The sequence below is a fragment of the Oreochromis aureus genome, linkage group 20 (assembly GCF_013358895.1).
Source record: "Oreochromis aureus strain Israel breed Guangdong linkage group 20, ZZ_aureus, whole genome shotgun sequence".
NCBI classification, from domain to species: Eukaryota; Metazoa; Chordata; class Actinopteri; order Cichliformes; family Cichlidae; genus Oreochromis; species Oreochromis aureus.
The window spans coordinates 13956111-13979789 of record NC_052961.1 but is presented as its reverse complement, the minus strand read 5'-3'; the positions used below and the strand labels follow the sequence as shown (position 1 = coordinate 13979789).

Sequence of the window (23679 nt, the reverse complement as noted above, 5' to 3'; positions counted from 1 at the left end):
GAGTTAAAGCTTTCGCTTTCGCTTCCAAGAGCCCACTTAATTTTAGTTGCGACTTCTTCATTTAAGTTTGCGGTGAGATCCGTTTGTGTTAAATTGATAAACTTTTAGTCTGTTTTTGTTCCATTGTGCCGTACTTAACATCACATAAGAAGCTCGGACGGCAGCGGGATAAACAATATTGGTATTTTTCCAGTTTGCAAGGTGGGAACGTGATTAAACTGTGCTGGGTCTGCTGTGCACATGTCTCTGACATTTGAAAGTGGAATTTTGTTCTTCTAAGACACAGTATGTTCTGAAGATGGATGACGGGGCTAAGTTGCACCTGAAAGAATGGCTCATAGTCCAGATAGAGAGTGGGGAATATGAAGGACTTTGCTGGGAGGATGAAAACAAAACTATGTTCAGGATACCGTGGAAGCACGCAGCCAAGAAGGACTACAAACAGACGGAAGATGCAGCGTTGTTCAAGGTCAACATTTTCTAAACTTTCATTTTCCAAAACTGTAAACGTAAAATTTGAAAAATAGTGTTCGGGGGTGTTTTAAACTGCATAAATAATCGGATTCCAATTTGCGATTGGGTTGAAGTAATCTGGACAATACCCTTATTTCCTGCACTGGATTATTGTCATAAGAACTTAAACCATAGCAGATGCAAAAGAAATGAGAAAACACTAATTTCACTGTTCATTAGAAGTCGGGGGTGTTTATTTTTCGCCAGATTGTTGGATGGTTGCAGATGGTCGCGTTAATGAACTGCAAGTCTTTGTTAGGAAGTGTGTTTTTTTTAATTGTTTTTATTGTTTTTATTTATTTAACTTTAACTATGTGAGAAAAAAATGAGTCTACTGATCAAATCCGTTACTTTCATGTGTTGACCAGGCCACTATTAGGCCTGGTCAACACAGCAAAGTGCTTTTTAATGGTCACTAGGAGGCAGCCAAGTTTGACTGAACAGAGGCGATATGGACTAAGGTTATTATTAAGTGACCATAAACTAGAACTAGGTATAAAATAAATAAATGGAAATAACAATTTTAAAAAAAATCACTGAATAAAATTAAAACATCATTTTCAAGAAAGAAAGAAAACCAAGAAACAAAACCTAGTTTCTCACTCAAATACAAATATTCAGTAAAAGTTTGTGTTGAACCATTTTGTAATACAAAATATCCATGTTAAAATCTCAATAATAGTGTTTGTAACACAAAGTAAACAAAAAATCACAATTTTCAAAAATTAAAAACTGAAACTCAGCTTTGGAAGCAAAATTGAAACTGAACAGATTTAAAAGCAAAAGCTGAAAACATAATGAAAAAGAAAAACCAATATTAATACAAAGCTATAATAACTAGACCATATAAGATAACTATGACTTCACTGGATTTACTCATCTGAAAGTATGTGGTAAACAATATATTTTTATTTATTTATTTATAGCAGATAAATAAGTATTTTATATCTGTTTCAATAGATGTTTGGTTTATCACTTTATTAATGCAAGACAACTCAAATTTATCTATATAGCACCAAATCACAACAGCAGTTGCCTCAAGGTGCTTTATATTGTAAGTTAAAGAGAGAGAAAATCGCAACAATCCAAGCCCTCCTATGAGCACGAGCTCTGGCAACAGTGGAAAGGAAAAACCTCCTTTCAACAGGAAGAAACCTCCAGCTTAGCCAGGTTCAGGGAGGGATGGCCATCTGCTGCGATGGGTTGGGGATCAGGGGAAGAAGATCGGAAAGACACGCTGTGGAAGAATGCCAGAGGTTACTAATAACTCATGATTAATTGCAGAGTGGTGTATTACACATAGAGAGTAAAAAAGGTGAGTAAAAAAGAAAAATAGTGCATCATGGGAAGCCCCAAGTAGCCTAGACTTATTGCAATGTAATTAAGGGAGGATTCAGAGTCCCCTGATCCAGTCCTAACTATATTCTTTGTCAAAAAGGAAGGTTTTAAGTATTTTAAGCATATTTATGAAAGAATAAACCCAAAAGTCTAAAACTGCTATTTTAAAATATCCCTACTTGTTATCTTTTTCTAAAGCAATTCATTTCAATTTTTCCTCAATGATGGTCTGATGAATTTACACTTTAATAATTTAATGATAGAAAAGAAGATTAATCAGACACTTGCAGATGATGAAGTGCAGCAAAACATGCTTTAAATATGTTGAAGTTTAGAGTTGCATCCAGTTTTCTTTCATGCGACCACTTCTAAACATATATTGTCTCATATTTTAATCATTGTGTTCAGGCTTGGGCTGTGTACAAGGGCAAATATAGGGAGGGCAGGGACAAAGCTGATCCCACCATGTGGAAGACTCGTCTACGCTGTGCACTTAACAAAAGCACAGACTTCCAGGAGGTCCCTGAACGCAACCAGCTGGATATCACGGAGCCATACAAGGTCTATCGCATCCAACATGATAACAGCCAATCCAGGCCAGCAGGTAAAAACCGAGTGTAAGAGTTTCTTATATATATCTTTGATCTGTCTACAGTTTTTGAGCTTTTATTTATTTTTTTATTTATACTTTACAGGGTATTGCTTTAACTATATAGCACAGTATATGTGAATATTTTATTTGTGCTAATTTTATCTACTTGTTGTTCTTCTCAGAGTCTATTCAAATAAAGGATCAAGTGATGCACCACGCCAAGAGGTCTCCAAGGACCCCCTCTTATCTGGACAAATTGGTAAACTAACCCATACAGCCAGTAATCCCTGGATTAACAAAATATCTGAGAGTGGATTATGCAGTGGACACACCGTAATAATCCTAAAGAAATGAAGAAAACATCACTTTGCTTTTAAATGGGAATATTACTTCTATTATTTCTTGTTGGCACTTCATTGCAATCGAGTTTTGAATGGAGTTTAAAGAGTTATCGATTATACTATTATGGATCTTCCCATTTATATTCTTTGCATGATTACAAGTTAAATAATCCTCATTTAATTAATCCGGGGTGTTGGTACAGGTACTCAATTGATCTCTACAAGCTGTTTTGTCTTATCTCCTTTTATGTGAACTTTCTTCTGATTGGTTGTCCCTCATAAACAGAAGGTGTGAAGAACACATGTAGTTGTTCTTTGCTCAAAGCCAGAGCTGTGTGCTTGAGATAAGTCAGTGAAATATCTGCTTTCACTGACATAATACAGAGCAGTCAAACTGTCTGAAACCAAGAATTTAGAGCAATCTGAAACCTGATGACTACTGCATATGCTGGTCAACTTAATATAAGAATCATCCATGAATATAAATAGATGAAAATGTAAAAAAGTCCCCTTTAAATGTGTATCTGTTCACCACAGTACACAACAGTGTGCACCTCCAATAAGAAGCTTTTGCTGTTATGTTAAAAATGTTACTTATAAGCCTCATGCAATGTTTATCTAACCTCAGTTTCTTTTTTTGTAGCCCCAAAATAAAAAAGAATCCTTTCAAGGAGACAAAGAAGAAAAAATATTAACTGGTAAGACTTACATACGCAAACTGGTACATCACTATAGAACCATTAAGGATAATCATGACCACAAAGATCAAACATTTTTTGTAAAAGTGTGCATTTATCCCTGCTAGGTTTCCCACGTGGGCATGAGATTGTTATGGCATTTGGTCACCTTTGAGCTATTTGAGTGCTTGTTCATTTTCCTATATATGAGTTGACTGCAGTGATACTTTGTCCAGGGCCCCATATTGGCCCTTTTCTGTGTTCCCAAACGGTTTGTGAGATGCTGATTGGGTAAACACATGATTTAGGTGAGAAGCGGGCTTATATTGGGATACTGATGCTGTTAACACAGTTATATTTTTGCTGAAGGGGTTCCTGCCAGCTGTAAAAAACAACTAAGCCATATGCTCCATAAATCAGTCATTCTCTAAACTTGACTCTTTTACAGAATTAAACTTTTACAGGTTTTTTTCTTTGTAGTGCCAGAAGGAATATCATATTTCTTTTTGTCAGTGAAATTTATCAACAACTGTTAGTTGGATTGCTGTCAAATTGTTTTTTCTTTATTTTTGGTCAAACTGGATTGGTAGGATAGTCACCCTTATGTCAAACCGTTTGCTGACATGGGAAAAATGTCTGTTGCAATCAGATGGTTTGATATGCCAACCCTTACTTCTCAGAATTTTACTTAGCTTAAAAGTAAAAGCAGCAACAACACACACTGCATACTGTGCTGAGAAAGTTTTATGTGTCTCTTTTCTGCTTTAGAAAACCTGATGAGGGAGCACATGTACTGTGAGGTAGTGGAAAAACATCAAAACCAGCCCCCTGCACCTTTAGCCTTCTTTAATCCTACACTTGCTATATCAGGTAAGAGCATTTTTATGCACAGACAGGCGAACATGTTGTTGGCTTTTTCAGAATATGGTCTTGAACACATGCTATCTTTTGTGTGTATTTTTTAAAATAGAGCTATTTTGTTATATTTTGTAACACTGTAATTTGTTGTATTATTTAGTTTAGTTATTGTTCTGGCTTTCTTGGAGCAACTGTGACCACAGAATTTCCTCTAGGATTAATAAAGTATTCTGATTCTTATTCTTATCTTAAAGACTTCCGTATGCAGGTGATGTTGGTGTATCAGGGCCAGATGGTGATGAAAGTGACCACCAGGAGTCCAGATGGGTGTTTCATCCTGCAGGGACATGTTCCTTTGGGAAATGAGAAGATTTACGGACCCTGCACTGCCCAACAGCTTTCTTTCCCTTCCCCGGGCTCTGTATGTCAGCCACCCACTATGGCTGAAGCAATGAATCGCCTTCTTTGTCACCTGGAAAGAGGTGTTCTATTATGGGTGGCCCCAGATGGAGTGTTTATCAAGAGATTCTGCCAGGGCAGAGTGTACTGGAGCGGCCCCATGGCCCAACACACCGACAAACCCAACAAACTGGAGCGAGAAAAAACCTTCAAACTGCTTGATATACCCACATTTCTCAATGGTAAGGCAGCTCATGCATACATCACAAATCTTTCCTCCATGCAAACAGGTGTTGTGTTTTTATGATCGATCTGAATATACCAACTATCATCTGCGCAGGTCTCCAGAACTGTCTACAGGGGAGGGGGCCTACACCCTCTTATGAGATTGAGCTCTGCTTTGGAGAGGAATATCCAGACCCCAATGTACCTAAAACCAAGAAGCTGATCATGGCTCAGGTGGGTGGAAAAACTTTACAGATTCATTTACACATTGTAACTGTTTAGCATCTGGTTGTAAATAATATATCAAATATCTTTTTTTACATTTTTATTTGATTTGCTCATCAAATCAGGGGATTTAATTAAAAATGGTTTTCAGTTTCAAATTAAGATTCATATTCTATAAATCTTCTGTGCTATCAGTTAAAATGGTGGTCAAATGGCTCTTCCTGTCCATGTGTTGAATCATCCTTGGTCAAGATATCAAACACCAAGTTGCCCCAAGCACTGGATGAATGAGACTCATAGTGGAAAAGCGCTACTCTATATAAATACCAGTCCAATCCAATCTATGTTCCTTTTACAGTTACTTCCCTTAGAATGTCATCCAGTGATATGTGACAGTGCATCTGATTGGCTGTCATCACTTTGTACATTTTTAAAATACCCCACCTAGTAAACACTAACTAAATTTTATGTCAAGCTGAAAAGTCTTTTGCCTTCCAAAGTCAAATCGGGACTTCGGAACATGAAAGCTCGCCGTGCAGCAATAGTAATGTCAACCAGCAGAGGTCCCCATAAGCATATTAATTGTGTATCACAATGTCCTGTTGGTCAGGTGGTTCCCTTGTTTGCAGTGGAGCTATTGCAGAGGTTCAATTTGGCAGAAACTGAAGAGAAGCCTCTGACCATCACCTCCAACACAGCGGGAGAGAAGATGTAGGAGGATGAGGAAAGCTACCGTGCTTCAGGGTAGGCTTGGACAGTGTAAAAGTGGATTGCTGAAGGTGTGTTTCTTCCCTGTAAAGACACCCGCAGAGCATTACAGTATTGTCAGCGGAGATGGAGATGTGTTTAAGAAACATATCATCGCAACATTGGCCTGTTTGTAATGCATCAAAGTAATTTGCTTTTTCTTTCTACCTGCTGTTGACTGTCAAGTGTTACCAAGTGCTCTGCAAACATATTGTTTAACCCAATAAAATGTGCTTCCAAAATACTGTAACATTAAATCTTTATCATGTATTCAATATTAATCTCATATATATATTTAGAGTAGTACTGCTAAGTAATTTAAATTCATAATGCTTTACAACAAATGGCATGAATAAAGTGACACTTGTAAATAAATCTATAAAGCTTTTTTTTCCTTTATTTCTAGCCAACATCATATAACATTCACAATTTTTAAAAATATACATTTTTTTGTAGCTATAACATTTAAAAAGAAAAATCAACAGATTTCTTTTTGAAAAAAAAAAAAAAAACACAAACTAAAGTGAGAGAGTGTGCTGAATCAGAGAATACCCGTATCTGAGTTTAAAATACTTTCATCATTTTCCCTGCCTTCAAACATATACAGTACATAAAAAATGATATGGGAACAAAAGCGTACAGTACACAGGGGTCAAGAGTATTCACAAAGCATCATGTTCCAACGTGTTATTAGCACCATTACTCTTCAGCCATACTGCACTTTTTTACTCTTTCCATCATTCAGTTTTTAATGGAAAAACACCATGAGTGTCGAGGCGATGTGGCACAGACCTGTCTGTGTGGGTGGGATTGTCTGTTACGCAGTTTTCATTAGTGTTCTCCCTTTCTCAGAGATAATGTTAAGAACATATTGGAGAGTAATGCCTTGACGAACGACCGTTTGAAATGACTCCCAGTGATGAGAATAAAAAAGGCTAAGAGTTGCTCGTACATTCACCTTGCCTGCCCAGGCCGACCCGTAGGCATCGGCTCAGAAGCAAGAAAAGAAGAAGAAAAAGAAAAGAAAAATGCATTGCAAAATTGACGGAGAGATTGCATTAAATCTGTTTAGCATATTTACTGTATATAACACCTGTAATGCAATATATATATATAGTCAATTTTTGTTCATGTATATCTGCAATTCTTCAGTAGCATTAACTTTCATAACACTGATTGAAAATACCCTGCAGCAAACACTTTCAGTAAGTAGGTGTGTGGGACAACAACCATTACAAAAACAGAGTGAACACACAAGTGCTTGATTGTCTCACTAAATGTCATCAGTGTTTGTAAGGAGCCATCCAGAGAATCTTCAGCTGCTGCTCCTTTCAGGGCTGTGCTAAGTTAAATATGAGGGATGGAAAGGAAAGGAAAGGAAAGGAAAGGAAAGGAAAGGAAAGGAAAGGAAAGGAAAGGAAAGGAAAGGAAAGGAAAGGAAAGGAAAGGAAAAAAGGGTAATGAAAGGAAAGAATGGTGGAGGAAGGGCCTTAATAGAGTTGACTATCATTTGGGCAGCAGTATGGACACCTGCAAATTGTGTTTTCTGTTGTTTTTATATATATATGTATTTTTTAAATTTCCTTCCCTGCAACCCTGCCTTGAGGTCTCTCCATTGTTTGTCTTGGTTGATGCAACAGAGACAAGGAGGGTGTGTATGTGCGCCTGTGTATGTGTAAGTATGCATGTGCAGATTTCTACTGCCACTTCATTAGCTTGGAGCCATGAGGTAAATCCAGGAGGCTTTCATCAGTTCTGGTTGAGGGAAGGGTGTCCGGGGCAGACCAGCGCCGTTTGCGTGGGCGCTGCTGGTCCTTAGCCAAGGGCTCTCGGGCCAGAGCACTTGGAGGGGCCGGCACGGTTGGATGTGGGTGTTGAGGCAAAGGGGGAGGAGGAGGTGGTGGTGGCATCTCCTCCCTGTGCGAACTGCTGGACTCTGCTGCAGCCCTCGAGGGTAGTTGCGTGCGATGGGCCCTGGAGCTGGTACGAGTGTGTGTCCGATGGGTTGGGGTGGGGGTGAGGGCTAAGCAGACATCACCCTCCGTGAGCTGGCGGCAGGGCAGGCTGTACAGCTGTGTGGTTCTCTGGGGACAGCAAGAAGACCAGCCTCTGTCTTGCACAAAGAACGGATACTCCACCAAGACCTTCAGTAACTCCTACACAAAACCACAACATTGTTATAAACTCAAAGAAGAGACAGTGCATGTCTGGCACTTATTATCAATACAGTGACACGTTGGTGTTTAGTGAAATGTATAAAGAATTAAACCAACCTATAAAATGCAGCTTTTGACCTGGAAATATCAGAGAAATAGCAACCTACACTATGAATAATCACTAAGTTTGTCTATAATATTTTTGCTATTTACTTGAGGATTTATATCTATCTGTATGTGTGTGTGTGTGTGTGTGTGTGTGTGTGTGTGTGTGAAATTCAAGTGTAAGCTTAAGAAGATATGTCAAAGCAAAGCTGACCTGAGTGTTGCGGTCTGTGAGATGGACATGCAGGTGACTGAAGCCTTGTGTACTACTGGGGGAAATCTGCAGGACGGTGCAGGTGCTGAGGTGGAATTCTGGGGAGGTATCTGCACTCCTCAGGAAGTCCTCAGTCCTCAGCTCCTCCACCCGCTTCAATCTCCCGCTGGCCAGCTCAATCAAAGAACCCTTGGTGAAGTGAGGTAGGAGTGCAGGGGGAGATGGGTGATGATGGGAAGGAGACAACTCTCTCCCTCTGTCTCTTTCTCTGTCCCGTCGTCTCTCGCGCTCACTGTCTCTTTCTTGGTCTTTGTCATACTGTGATTGTTTCTGTTTTTCTTTATCTGTACTGCGCTCCCTCTCCCTTTGTGTGACCTTGTCTCTTTCTTGGTCTCTGTCCTGGTCTCTCTGTGGCCTGTCATGGCTGTTAGGTAGACCCAGTGGTGAGTGTGGTGAGTTCCTTAAGTTGTGCTGTCTGGGGCCTGGCTCCCTGTGCAGGCTGTAAAGATGTGTTCCTGAGGAGCTGTAGAGTGGATAGGTTTGAGCCTGAGGGCTGGAGGGACATGCCGACCCCAAGGAGTAGATGATTTGGGTTTCAGCTGGTGTGGCCCCTAGGTGATCCAATAGTCCCCCTCTACTTGCCCTGGAGTCTGGTCCAAGAGGATGGGGACTGAGAGAGAGCAAATTGGAGCTGGTCTTAACTATTCCAGGCAGATGTCTATCCTGCAGTGAGGAATGTGGCTCAGCGGCCCCCTGAGCTTGAGAGTCTGACAAAAATGGCCCTCCAGAATGGATACGTGTTGTTAGATCCTCCTGCTGTCTCCGTCCACCATTGGCATGGGAGCTGTGTTGACTAATATCAAGCCTGGCTCTGCTGCTATCATTCCCATAGTCTCCTGTGAGCAGAGGCCTGGAGGCTGAGGCAGTCCTGCTGCCCGACCCATCCAGGCCATTGGGCCGCTTTCCCAAGTACCTGGGTCTCACTTCAACTAAGCTTGGTTCTTGGGAGTAGAGATGGTGGCTAAACAGGTATGATGGGGAAAAGAGAGAGGAGCTATAGTCCCGCCGACCGCTGTTAATATAGGACCACATCTCTCTGTGACTGGCTGGGAAGGGAGTCTTAAAGGATGAAGTAGAGGAGGATGATGGAGAAGGTGGAAGAGAAAGGGGAACCTCCCCTCTGAGCCACCTGGAGTGATGGGGCAGGGATGAGGAAAGAGGATCATCTCTCCAAGCGGGTGATCCTGAGCCCCTCCTTTCGCTGACCTGCCCTGTGAAGAGTGGAAGAGAAACAGTGGGCGAATAGCTCAGGGTCCATGGTATGGGCACAGGGAGGCCTGGTATTGGAGCAGGAAGAGGTGGAGGAGTATGTAGGAGATGCGGGTTTGGATTTGCCTGGACACGGTCCCTTTCACTGGCTTCTCCTCTCCCTATACTGGACCGACTCCGCAGAGGTACAGGGGGTTTAAACTCATCCAGGGGGATGTGGTGTTCTGCTGATCCTTGGCGAGACTCCCTCTTCTTCGGAGGGAGGCACTCTTTGCCGCGGTCAGGGCTGGGATTCATGGGTGGGCTCCAGCGGCAGTGGGGGCCCCCTGTTTATGGGTGTAGGCTAGGTCACATGGGCCTCACGGGAGAAAGAGGGGTGCAGACAGAGGGGAAAGCTGACACACAGCATCACTGTCAGATCACTGTGGATTCTCTTACGCTGAAGCACCACTCACCTACAGAGAGGATAAAAGAAGACAGAAAACAGAGATAGGTGGGTAAACGGGAGGGAGGGGACAGAGACAGAAGTAAGAGAGATTAAGTGTGAACACTGAAAAGGAACAGTCTGTTAGGTCCTGGCATCAGTTGTAGTTAAGACTTAGCTGTCAGTCTGGTCAGACATACAAACAAACATTCTGCTCTATCAGGCAGATGGAGAGAAATCAGTTGGTGACTCCCTCTTCCAAACTACTTTAAAGAGGTTAGAAACTCCAAGCTTTTCTGATTGCTGTAGCTAATTAGTCATTACCTATGCAGTGCGGTGGGACTGAAACCACCCAACTTACTCGATTCATTCAAACACATTACTCCCACATGTGGGCTAAAAATATATTTTGCAGCCAGTGAAGTTCAGAGGCAGCGCAGTATGTATGTGTATGAGTGCGCAAAAACACACACGTAGAGCACTCACAGCAGGAGAGTTTTCATCTCTGACTCTCAGGGGATGATTGGAATATGCAGATACGTTTTTGTACCACTTTCATGAACCACCCCCTCGACACCCTCGGGTGCTCTCTTTATTCTATATAAGCCTTACTACTAGCACCCCTCCAACCCTTCTCTCTGAGACACACATATGGACAGCAACAGACACACAAATACTCCCCTCAGGCAGCTGTACTTACTCCCCCAGTGAAAGGCAAAGCTGGTCACCACCCACCCAAAGCTGACAGAAACACTGTTGATATTACCACCAGTTGTTGTGGATACAGGGTATATGTCTTTGCATATTAATTATGTGTCACAGCAGGGAATGCAGGGGGAAAAAAAATGTGCGTCTGTTTGCGTCCCTGCACGCACGTATGCGATGTTCGTTCGTGTGCATGTGTTATTTTTCTTTTTTCCCTGGAAAAATATGTGAATGTGTTTATTTGTTTAGGTTTTGTGTGTGTGTGTGTTTTGTGTTTGAGTCCTCAAATGTGTCAGAGATTTTGCAGCCTTGTTTCATTCAGTGAGAAGTGCGGGGGAGCTCCTTCAATTCTTCTCCAAATGCTTTAAATGAGCTCTTTTGAAATGATGGCTGCCACGCTCCAAGTCCAGCTGTTCCCTCCGCCGCCACCGCCATCGCTGTTCCCGCCGCACCAGCCCCGCACTCACCCGCAAGTCTGTCTCAACTGCCTACCGACTCCCTGCCGTCTCACCATCCGCCACACTGTCACCATGGCAACTGTATCCACACACACTCACACATCCAGCTGGTTAGAGAGGTTAGATAGGGATACTCCATAGAGAGGCGGGAACGCTGTTGCTCATCAAGTGACTTGGTCCAAAAACAGAACAAGTGTTAGAGTGGAGCAAGCTGTTTGTGCATCTGAGTTGAAAACTGAAAACTGGGCAGCGAGAGGAGGGGCTTCCTTTCGTCCCGGATGCCGGCAAGAAAGGTGAAGAAAATTCGTAAATGTTTATAATGCACAATAATTAGGTTAGTAGATGAAGCAGATGACGAGGGTCAATGTTAAGTGACTTCTTTTAAGTTATGTTGAAAGCTGGGGGCTAAAAAAAAGGCCTTGTGTTTCAAAATATATATATTCTGGATATGGGGCCTTAATCGGACGTTACGTAATCTACAGACATTTTCAATTTGAGTTCATCTGAGCTGTTAATATTTATATTCACAATAATCTGTTAAATTTATTGATTTAAAATTTTATTGATTTCTTCAAAATGCCAAAAAAGCCTTTTTAGAACGCAATAAAGTAAACCTAAAAACAGACGTCAAAATCAACAAAGTATTCAAAGGTTCTCTTGTGTTTTTTTTCTATAGCAGAATTTCATTAAACAAGCACTTGTCTAGAACCCAGATGTCTTAAATGAAAAAATAAAAAACTGGCTTCAGCTTTTGTCCTCAAATGACTCTTATACTCTCGCCATCTTGACAGTCATTATGAAAAAGGTTGTCAAAATAGACCGAATATAAACTTGCCAAAAAAAAGTACAAGAAAACAAAGAACACAATTGTACATGTGGAGGAGTTTGCAGAGAAATGTCAGGTTCTAACAGAATACTCCTACACTGTGCAGACATGCACACAGAGAGTTGGGATTTAGCTGGAGCTACTGTTGTTGTAACATTTAAATATATCAAAAGCGTCCGATCAAAGCCATAATGATGTTACATGTTCCTTCCAATTAGGGATTCCTCAGTTTTTTGCATGGCTTTGTAACAATATATACAATTAATAAATGCAAGTGTGTTTCTTTTTCACTACAACTTATAAAATAATCCATAAATGTTCTTTTTATTACACTGAAATACAAAATGCTTACATTTTCAACTTCTGAACAACTTCAAAATTTGACATGTACATTTGCAGTGCTCTTCCTCGTCCCGCCTTTTCTCTTCACACATTACTCAGGAGTAATGTCCAACATCAGAAAAACAGAACTGCTAAATTTTGGTTGCTACTTTTGCCTACTTTGATATTTCGCCTATTTTTTTTTTTTTTTATAAAGAAACACCAAACAATAGTTCTATAATTCTAACTGCAACAAAAACACATGTAATAGGTGCTCTTATCTAAGGAGAAGACAGACAAGTTGATGGAGTTGCAAGTTGTTGTGACTTGATGTCACACTGACCTTACAGCAGGCTAAGCAGACATCCCGGAGTTGGCAGTCATTCATATTGTAGTCCTCCCAGAGGGTCAACCCACTCCTCAGCTCCTTACTGTGCTACACTGCTTCTCCAAAGCACTACAGCCAGTTACAACACCCGCAGATCTCAGCAGCTTCCAGCTACACACTGCCTCTGATCTCTGTACGCATGAAATAGCACCAGCGAGCCCACCAAACTGAGGGAAAAAACTGAGAGCCTGCTATCCGTCTCTGTGTCTGTTGTGTATGTGAGTACGTGTGTGTCAAGTGAGTGTGTATATGCTTGTGTGTGCAAAGGGCTGAGGAAATGAGTAATATCTAGCAGTGAGAAACATGTCTGCTATGCAGAGCCACACAGGCAGACCAGTTGCTGCTGCCGCCCACTTGCTTTAATCACTGTGAGGGATACAAACATGCATACATTCATATACACACATGCATGCACATATATGTATACATTGTATACATATTTATATTTATATATGCGTGTGTACACTTATATCTATCTATCTATCTATCTATCTATATATATATATATATGCGCACACAATCGAGGATGCAGCCCATATAGATTATATACTGCCCACCCAATCTTAAATGCATAAAATAAAATAAAAAAATCAGTAATGAAAATCATTCATCTATATGTGTGAACATATTTCAGAAGACATGCTGCCACATTAAAGTAAGGGAGGGATAAAGGGGAGGCAGAGACTGTTGAGAGACAGGGAGGGACGTGGTAGGAGGCTCATCCTACACACACTCTCAGACTTAGGCTTTTGCTGCTGCCTCTGACTCAAAACTAAACCTCACATCCATCAAGCGCATGCACACACACACACACACACACACACACACACACACACACACACACACACACACACACACACACACGATACTTGTTCTTTTTTGTTTATCTGTAGTTTCATCTGAATTTGTGTCCTTTGTTCTCATCAAAGCACTTTATGGCGAACCTGCTTGTTCAAAGAGCTTTTATGAATACATTTGATTTGACTTCATATGCATGCACACACACATACACACACACACACACACTCACAGACACACACTCATACTCAAGCTCGTACGCTAACAGGAGCACTGCAGGAGAGCTCTGAATGATTTGCTTCAGTGATTCAGTCGATACAAGTGAAGTGTGTTGGTATAGCCGGTATGGCTTATTAGGACTGTATCAGTGCGAGCAGTGTATTTCATTCACAGCGAGAAATCAAAAACCTGTCAGTGATAAAGCCTTCTGAAAAATAATAAACAGGCCCTGCGTTGAAAACGCAATACTATGCAAATAACCCTGTCTGATTCTCGTCAAAGAAACAGGGCCAAACCTCAGCTCAAACAAGCTTATGTTAATTATCAGCACAAAATTGCGATTCAGAAACAAGAACATAAAGTGGAGCACAAGAGAAAATAGGATTTAATGAAGCAATCAAATCATTATTCATGGTTAAGTGAAAAAAGAAATCTTTATGTTCCTTTACAGTTCTATAAGCAAACCATTTGTACCCACCAACAGCACATCACAAGTTCACCTTGTCTAACTTCTCATCTTCAAAGAAATGGAAAGCTAATCAGACAAGTAGGTGTGTGTTCAAAAATCAGCCTAAAGGCCACATTAAAACAATCTCAGAGTCAGGCGACAACTGCCAAGTGCATCTCCTCTGACATTTAGAAAACATTACTTGTATGTTTTTTTTCATAGTGAAAATGATGTGCATTGAGGTTGTGTGGGCATGAGTGCTGTCTGCTAAAGCAATTGTTAAATTTATGTGGGTTATTTGAGTATCACAATCGTATCACAAGAGACTGCAGGTAAATTCATGAAGCCGTGCAGATTGAGAACAACACGGCATATATTAGGACTTTAAATGAAACTAAATTTTACATTAAAAAATAAAATTAAGATGAAAAAAATATTTTGAAGGTAATTAGATTTTTTTTATTAAGTAGACTGCTCCACTAGGCAATAATGAATAAAGATAAAATATGCCAAGTATAGCAGGAAAAAAGGTAGTTCACAAACAGAACATAAATTGCAGTTGTTAAAAAAGCTGTATTATGCTATGTTTGTTTTATATTTGTTTCTCACTTGTCTTGCATTTCTTTCCAACCCATTTTTAAGACAGTGGGAGCACTTATCAAAGTAATTATAACAAGAGCTATGAAGAAATACTCAAAATCCATAGTTTATCTTGCAAAACTATATTTATGGTGATGGACATGGACATAAAATCTGAATCACAAGTCCCTGTGTCGCTGTTTACAAAAAAGAAACTTAAATGTAGCTGTGCATTTGCACTTTTTTCTGATCTAGAGCAATAATTAAATATGCACTTTTTTCTATGGTGTATCACTTTCAACAGTGCAAAGTTACACATTACTGTATGTGGGAGATTGACTGGAATGGATTCGCACTTACGCCTTTACCGCTTGCACTGTAACTTGTTGGCCAATCATTGCAATAGAAAAGAAAGAAAAGAAAAAAGATGAAACGGTTTTATGGCGCTGCATATCACAAAAAAGAAGAAAAAAAACCATCGTGGCAGATGCCTGCAGAGGCAGGATAACACATTCCAAAAGATTCGTTTTTTTTCTGCACTGCATTGCAAGGGGACGTATCTGTTGTGATTTGGATGAGAGGCTGTAGCCCGACAGACAGAAATGACAGAAGGTGTATAAAAACTGCTCTGTAATTTACCATAAAGCACTGCATAAACATTTCCACTTATTTTTACATTTTTTAAATACATCTTTTCCTTTGTGCTAGTCAGCACCGTAGAAGAGTGTGGTATTTCTTGTATGTGTAGCAAAGACATAATAAAAAAAAAGAAAAGAAAAAAGAAATATATGGAAAATAAGTCTCACAGATTTTGAAAATTGGTTCAATTATTTTGCATATTAAGTCTTATTCAATATACTATACTAGTACTACTATATGTTGCTAATAATTACACATACCATATTACATATAAGTGGCATATGTAATCGACTGACAAGATAGCAAGCAGCAGGCAGTTGTAAATAATGATTTGCAAGGGTGTGCCAAGGCCCTTGTAATCAGTTCAAAAGAATGACAAATTGCCTTTCTGATGTGACGAGACGAGATGTGTAGGCTGAACGAATAGTTTTGAAAATTTCAACTTTGAAAAATACACAAAAGCAACCAATTTCTAAAACAATGGCAGATTTACTGTACCTTTATTTCATGTATTTTTTATTTTTTATTTTAATAAATTCGATGATTATGCAAGATAACTTGCCGCTTAAATAAAAGATTTTAAACTAAAATCAACAAAGCCAGGTCACTAAGCAGAGGCAATACTTTCATATTGAAAAAAAAAATCAGGAAATACTTTATATGAGGTGTAAATAAAATCATATGAACACAGTCAGCTTTTGTATGAAACACTATTCAGTATTTGATAGACATTTACACGTAATAACCCAGTCATAGTGAAAGAGAAGGAAATAGGACTGGGTTCATCACTGGGTATTTACTATGACAGAGGTATAGAAATGACTGTTGTCTTCTACTTATGTAGCACTCTTTGAAATTCAAGCAAATTCAAACGTATATATACAAATATTAACACAACAAACACACACTGCGTGTTAATCATTTATGGTACTATGATACCACTAAGGCGTTTGGTGTACTCTTCCTCAGTCTCTTCTGTTTCTGCTTGTCTCACTCTCTAGCTTTGCACTATTTAATCTGTCCATCTCACACACACACACACACCTACACACACACACACACACACGCGGGGTCAGGCCAAGACGAGAAAGGTCAGATGAGTCAGACTACATCCAACAAACCGTAGCAGGAGTGTAAAGTACCATGAGGGGTTAAAGACCTCTACAGTTGAGGATTTAGAGAGCATGGGACATTTGACTTTTTAAAAAAAAATGTAAGAAAATGTCATTTAGTGTGGGTTTTTTTCCCCTCATCCTCATGTGTAGCCTTGTATTGAGTATCCGATCACGTTTCAGACTGGGTGGAAGATCTATGATGGACGTCTGATGCAGCAGAAATTTGTTGCTGAATGTAACAGATCGGAACAAAGGGAAGAGTAGAGGAGACAAGAGAAGAAGGTGTGGGGAACAGATAGATAGATAGATAGATAGATAGATAGATAGATAGATAGATAGATAGATAGATAGATAGATAGATAGATAGAAACAACAAAAATAAAAAAATATAATAAACTTGATATTATATTGAGAAAACAAAATAGAAGACAGAAAAGTGATCTCTCAGAACAACTTTGTTTTGATTTGCACCCACCATTCCCTTTAAGTCAAGCACTGGACAGACAATGGCATGGTTTTTGCTGTAGGGGTCAAGCATCTTGATTAACTTGTAGATAAGTTAACAAACATTCTCATTCATTAGAATTTTCTCATTTATTAGGATGAGCTGTGGTGATAGAGTAAGGTTGAGGTGTGGGGTGGGAGGGGTGGGTTGGGGGGAGGGGGGGAGTACTACTAGCTTTGTGCAGCGGATTACTCTACAAAAAGCCAGGCTAAGCTGATAAAAGGACAGGGTGATACGGGCGATAGCTTGTTGGGCAAAAAGCCAGGTCAGCCTTCAGGGCACTGACCCATTCTTCAGCAGGATGAGCCAGCAGCCCTGCCCACAGCAGGTTCATCATAATGAAGATCAGATTATGGCTCAGGAGTTACTATTAACACCCCTACACACACATACACAAATACACACACACACACGGCAGGCTCCATGTACACAAAAACGTGCATGCAAAGAGTCATAAGACTGATTCTTTGTTCACTTATGACAGCTGTGTACTACTCATAGCTGCATAAAGTAATAAATATATTGCAATTTTTTTTTATTATGAATAAGATCAACAGTCCAGCAAAAATAAACATCACATATAAACTCCTAAACATGAGAACTGAAAATATAACTGCTGAAGATTGCAAGAGCAGAGTTAATAGGAGGAGAGTATGGCAGACTACAGTGTGAAGTCTGTAATGTATTGCTGGGTTAATCCCTGTGAATCCTAACTGGTACGGCCTAAGGCAGGCTTAGTATAGTTCTGGGAGGAAATCCCCCTGTGTAGTGGTACAGGCCATTAGCCCCTAGGGTATAAATAGGGCAGCTATTGCTCCTTAAGCTGGCTTTTACGCAATATCAGTTAAAAATATGACTTGACTAATTACATGCAGGTCAGCCAGTCAGCAGAAGCAAAAAATTCTCCACCTCATTCGCCTCTTTCTTTGACCGTGGCAGCCTGCTGCAGTCTGTCTCTCTTTACTTCTGTAAATACTTCAGTGTGCACTTCGCATACAAGTGTGCACACATGGGTCAGCATGAAACAACTTGACAGGTATTCTGCAAATCTTGTGGCTGACATTCTCTGGGGCGGGTGTCATGCAATTGTCATTCATTGACATTTAAGCGTCTGCTGATGGAAGTTTCATTTTTGCATTTTTCCATTGTCTCAGTGTGATCATTTGCCTATAATGTAGCATCTACACCACATGTGCTTTCAACCACGAAGTAACTTTGGTTTCAATTTCTAGGCATCAAATAGTTCACAAAGATATAAAAACACAAAACAAACACCAACTGACTAGTGTTTGTCGGATGAAAGCAATTCTTATGCAACAGCAGTGATGTCACGCATTGCAGATGCACAGTCATGCTTTGGTATTTTCCATCATGGGCCTCACAGACTCCTTTTTCTTTTAATTTAGTTCTCCAACTTTTTATGTACATTCTCTCACAGGTAGAACAGGCAGAGTTTTGGAATTTGTGAATTAGTGACATGATTAGCCAGACTCAGAGCCCTTCATGCAAGCCGTACTCTCATGCTATGAAATCATCAGCTTACGAGTGGGGTGGAGGCGGGAGAATAGGGGAAAGCCAAAGGGAGGGTGATGAAGTCTGATGGGGTGAAAAGAGCTTGAAAGGGAGAGGACAAGTGCCTGTGTGTGTGCGTGTGTGTGGCTGAAGAGGAGGGGGATTACTTTTCATTCCAAAGTTTTGTTGTTTTTGGCATTGTCCCCTGGCGACTGCCACTCAAACTGGGTTTCTGTTGGTTGTCTGGTTTAGCAGCAAAATGTCAGCAAGCTGTAAGCAAACATAGTGATGACATCTCCATGGAGAGAGCATGGCCAGGTCTCCTGTTGGTAGCTTAAGTGCCATTCATTTTCAGAGAGACTGTCTAGACTGGCTTCACATATACTGTCTAGAGTACCTTTATCACTGCTGGTATTCAAGGCAACATTGCTATACACTGCCATTATTGCTATTGCTGTACAACCCCTCCCACACCAAATCTGCCAACCAGCCACACACGGTCACAGTCATTTACTCAACACATGCTTATTCAGTTTGTTATAGAGGGTGCTGCAAATTATATCGAAATATGATTGAGTGGGCTTAATGCTTCATTTCAAAATGAATACAGGGAAAGTCCCAAATCCACTTGAGAGAGAACCTTTATCACCCATCTATTTGATGATGTGTGCTAATAAAAAGAAGATAAATTAAATTAGTGAAAGATGCTTTGATGAGTTATTTTAATATTCTGCAAGACCAAAGGGGGGAAAAAAGGGATGAAATGAGTAGGAAAACAGTGCTCGGATAGAAAAGGTAATATGCATCCCACTTTCGGATAGGGTTTAAGGTCACTATTGATACAGGATGTATCAGATGTTACACCTTCAGTACAGTAACACCAAAGCCAATACTGTGCATTCTATTGTTTGTGCACACTGGGTTTGTCTGAGGGAGCAGTTTTACTTGCATGGGCTTCAGCAGGCAGAATGGCAGGCTTGGCTGAAAAACTGTGGGTGTTAGTGGTGGGTGGCCCGGTTGAAAGGTCACTGACCCCTATTGTAGATGAAGTGTGGAGGAGTAAGAGAACATACTGCTTGATCATACTCAAGGGTTAGCATGTCAAGGCCAAGGAAAACGATCTGTATGTATACAAAGAGCAAGAACAGACTTGGATAACCGGCAGATTAAATATGTAAGTTTGCTTTTGACCACACACACACACTGGTTCATAAGCGTATACATATCTTCACTTAACATAAAAAATAAGCAGATTCAAATGGAAATGAATCGATGAAATACCACTCCCTGCACCTCCATCTCTTAGGACACACTGATCAACAGGTGTGCCTGTCACCTTAAAGCAGTCTGGCACAGTGTCAACTGTATTCAAACACTTGCCTGTGTTTGGGATTATTCATCACACACTCCTGGCTCCTCTGCTGAGCTCCCAAGCCAATTCTCATACCATTCCAATTGTGGGAGTGCTGATCTTGGAACAGCAGACATGCAAGTCCCTTTGACTGACTAAAAATGGCACAAATGAAGAACTACTTCATAATGAAATAAAGTTCACAGAATAATTACCCAATGTCTCAGCTTCTCTTTTCATGATGCCTCCTAAATTAGACGCTGTATGAGTTTATAGTAGGACAGCACTAAGATGACTCCCTTTCCATTCCTTGAGAGGTCATGCAAGACAGGCAAAGACACGAAAGCCTTTGTATGCCAATAGGTGTGACTTGGAGTGACAATGAGAGTGATTATTCCTCACACATCGTGCCTGAATGTTTTCTTGCCTTCTAAGTTCCTGAAAATAAACTTGTTAAACAAAATGAAAAGAAAATGAACACATAAATGAGTTTACGTGGAGTTAGGTAGACTCAGACACTTGCTAAAATACTGCGTCCACGATGCGCTTCACTGAGTTCAAGGTGGAATTTTCCCCTTTTAAATTCAGCCTTAAAAGTGACACATATATATGAACAACATATGATTCCTTTAATCACGTCTCTGCATGAATTTACACTTCATTCTGTAAGTTTTCCCTTTTTGTGCCTTTCACTTTCAGTCTCCTTACCCCACCCACTCTATGTCTTCCTCTCCGTCTTTCCCTCTCACTCATCTGGGTAGCTGTTTGAGAGCATACACTCAACGTGGGTGGGAGTGCTAGAGTAGAGTATATGACTGTTAACACAAGGTGCAGGGTGTGTGTGTGTGTGTCTGCCTGTCTGCGTGGTGCTGTAGGTGGAGAGGCACAGCAGGGCGTGAAGGAGCGCTGTGATAATGACAGGCCATGCATTATATAACATGCAGATTGCATAAGGAGAAGATTATTTTGGGTCCAGATATTGAGGATGTATAAGTAATTTTTTTCTTTTTTTTCTTTTTTACGTGGGTGTATAGCACTATGCGCACCTCTAAGTGCACGGATGTGTGTTTGTGTTGAAATGTTCTGAAATGTACTCATTTTTGTGGTTTCTTTCGAGGAGTGTGTGGGTGTTAAGTAAACTAAAGTGTATTATGTGTTTGTAAGAAGGGGGCATGAATGTTTTCAGATTTCTTTCATAGCTATCTGCATATCAAAACAAGTATGTGGGAATGTTGGCACATTTGTGTACAGTGTGCATAAGGGTGTCTTTATTGCAAGCTCCCACTCATTATCACTTTTAGACTTCAGAGAGATCCACTTGGAGAAAAAAAAGGGTTGAGTCTCCCTGTTGGGTGAAAACCTTGTAACTTCCAGTTTTGATGATTTTCGTGTTTGAGCTTGTGTTAAAAGAACACGCGCTCCTCTGTGGACTGCACAAGTTTTATGACTCTCTCTCAGTCACTCAGTCACAAGGTTATGGTCCTGCAGGATGTGCTGTTTGGAGTCACAGAAGTGAGGCAGCACAGATACAGTCTCCGTGTGCCACTGCCTCGTCTGTGCGCCTCGCTCCATGCATGAGTGTGCCCCTGTAAAAATAGACCTCTTAAAGGGCCAGCAGCCACTCAACCTTCTCCCACAAGAGGCCTGTTCTCCTCTACATGGTGACAGTACTCTAAGAAACATGGCATGGGAGAACATGCTGTATTTCTAATTCAGCCCACAGAGAAAAGTTGTATTTCTCTTTCCAAAAATATATATAGAAGTATCGCTACATTCACTTTGCCTCTACATCATTCATAAGGGCACATCTCTGTACACTGGAGTATATCATAGAGCCGTAGGCTTTGACTTGTTAAGTTGTTATAACACAAAATAAACACGGGAGATTTGGGTTTTGAAAACACCCATTTACAACTAGAGCCCTGCTCTGGCATGAACCTTCTGATACACCAGAGGATCCCTGCTTCAAATTGCAAATGACAAATTCAACATTCAAAGCACCGATTGCACCTTGTAGATGAAACTCACGTTCCTTTCAGAAACAAGCATTTCTCAAAGCAATCACACAGAGACATAAGACTTCCTGTACACTCCAGCAATTCACCCTCATAATTGAAGTAAGTAAATTAAGTCGATGGGGACAAATGTTATATGCTTCCCTTCAATCACATCTGTAGCTGAGAATTGTTTGAACCTGTGAAATGTTCCTTTATGCAGCATATGGGATGTCACCACAACAGAAGGACAGTGCTTGATGTAGCAGAAATAGATACACAGAAATGATAACTGTGCACACTGGTGGAGTATGAGTCTCCCTCTATGTCTATCTCAAATGGGAAAGAAATGAGGAGGGAGCAGTCAATAATGGAACTACAAACTGGCTTACATGTTCTGCGCTTTCAAGAGGAAAACACAGAAACAGAAAAAATTGAAGTCTTTGACTAAGTAGACTTTCAAAGTTAATTAAAAAAATAAAAGGGACTTTATAAGTTCTTCCAGTGAATAATTATAAGGCATTTCTTACACTGCTTGAATAGGAACTTAGATCACAGATGCCTAATGCACCTGCCTTTGAGTGCATGAGCTCTTTCCTAGACTTGTCCCCAACATCTGTAAATCTTCCCCCTCTTCTCCTCCTCCATCATTCCCTTTCTAAATTTTCCCCCACATGGGCTAACCCCACCCTCACCAATATTATACCCATCCCTCCCAATTTAAGTGGGCTCCTCGAGGGCCCCTTGCTATCTCTGGACCAAGGCTATTTAAGCCCACTGCTCTAATTCTGAAAGCCCTGATCTGCCGTCTGAGGCTGAGTGATGAACCTCCACCTCTCTCCCTCTGTCTGACTCCATCTTTCTCACACACTCCTCTCTGGATCAGTCACACTCTCCCTCTTGTTCACACGCTCTCTGTTATTCTCTTCCACGCACACAAACACCCACACACATAGGTGCTGACTTACATGAGTCTGTACAACATGCTCATTCACACGCACGTGCACACACACAAACAACTGAAACACATTTTCTAGCTTTAATCAGATTAGCTTACTCTCAGAATACATGTACCTACAATAACTCATGAACCTGTTTTGTCGGGACAATCGAATCACACAGCCCAGTCTGTTTATCCTGTCACTTGAAGTTGCCAACACACCTGTGCTCTCTCTCTCTTACACACACGCGCGCACTCAGAGGAGGAAGCAGTGTGGTCACATACCTTGCCGGGTGCCTTTGCGTAGCAGGTATCAGAGAGTTTACTCATTGGATCAGGCGGCAGCAGGCACGTAGGAATATCCAGTTTTGACACTGCGAGTCTCTTCCTCCTCTCTACTGCTCAGCCTTCCCTCCCTTCATCCTATTCCTGCCTCTCCTCCTTCTCACTTTCTAAACGCCTCTTTGCTCTCTCTCTCTCTCTCTCCCTCTGAGTGAGTGTGCTCTCTGTCTCTCTCCCCGGCTTGCTTGATCTCTCCAACCCCCTCCTTCCCTCTCTCTCTCCTTCTCTCTTTCTATCTCCTTGCTAGCAGACACCTTGTATCTATCTCACTGTTATAACTTCAGTCTACAGTCATTCCCTTAGTAAGCCTCTCTGACACACAGCAACATTTAATAACTTTTTCTTTCCCCTGCCTAACATGCTCTCTGTCACTCTCTCCCTCGCTGGGAGTGTATAATTAGACAGAGCTCAGTGGTAATACAGTCAGGCTCATTGTGGGAGCCTTAGCGTTGCTGC

General features: G+C 40.8%; 2 protein-coding genes across 5 annotated transcripts; one reads left to right on the top strand and one right to left on the bottom strand.

The window, feature by feature from the left end:
* On the top strand, positions 1–6303 carry irf10 (interferon regulatory factor 10). Of its 2 annotated transcripts, XM_039604750.1 has the most exons (9): positions 1–201; positions 281–469; positions 2260–2455; positions 2626–2702; positions 3428–3482; positions 4230–4331; positions 4574–4960; positions 5059–5177; positions 5779–6303. In XM_039604750.1, exons 2-9 carry the CDS (start codon positions 299–301, stop codon positions 5881–5883), a joined length of 1212 nt encoding a protein of 403 aa, XP_039460684.1. In that variant the 5' UTR covers positions 1–201; positions 281–298; the 3' UTR covers positions 5884–6303. The 2 variants fall into 2 exon arrangements, with proteins under 2 accessions (XP_039460684.1, XP_031609588.1); XM_031753728.2 differs by having other exon boundaries at positions 2–469.
* On the bottom strand, positions 6293–23352 carry zmp:0000000926 (ataxin-1-like). 3 transcript variants are annotated; one of them, XM_031753727.2, is made up of 3 exons: positions 23167–23352; positions 8391–10114; positions 6293–8071 (listed from the first exon to the last, which is right to left on the bottom strand). In XM_031753727.2, the coding sequence occupies exons 2-3, from the start codon at positions 9954–9956 to the stop codon at positions 7613–7615; spliced, it is 2025 nt and encodes a 674-aa protein (XP_031609587.1). In that variant the 5' UTR covers positions 9957–10114; positions 23167–23352; the 3' UTR covers positions 6293–7612. The 3 variants fall into 3 exon arrangements, with proteins under 3 accessions (XP_031609587.1, XP_039460682.1, XP_031609586.1); XM_039604748.1 differs by lacking the exon at positions 23167–23352 and adding an exon at positions 12737–13017; XM_031753726.2 differs by lacking the exon at positions 23167–23352 and adding an exon at positions 12742–13017.
* Between the last annotated feature and the right edge of the window lie 327 nt (positions 23353–23679).

Coding starts and splice junctions, on each gene's coding strand:
- irf10 (XM_039604750.1), top strand. CDS start 299: ATGGATGACGGGGCTAAGTTGCACCTGAAAGAATGGCTCATAGTCCAG. Junction 2,703..3,427: donor CCTCTTATCTGGACAAATTG/GTAAACTAACCC, acceptor CTTTTTTTGTAG/CCCCAAAATAAAAAAGAATC. Junction 5,178..5,778: donor AGAAGCTGATCATGGCTCAG/GTGGGTGGAAAA, acceptor CCTGTTGGTCAG/GTGGTTCCCTTGTTTGCAGT.
- zmp:0000000926 (XM_031753727.2), bottom strand. CDS start 9,956: ATGAATCCCAGCCCTGACCGCGGCAAAGAGTGCCTCCCTCCGAAGAAG. Junction 8,072..8,390: donor TCACAGACCGCAACACTCAG/GTCAGCTTTGCT, acceptor GGTTTTGTGTAG/GAGTTACTGAAGGTCTTGGT.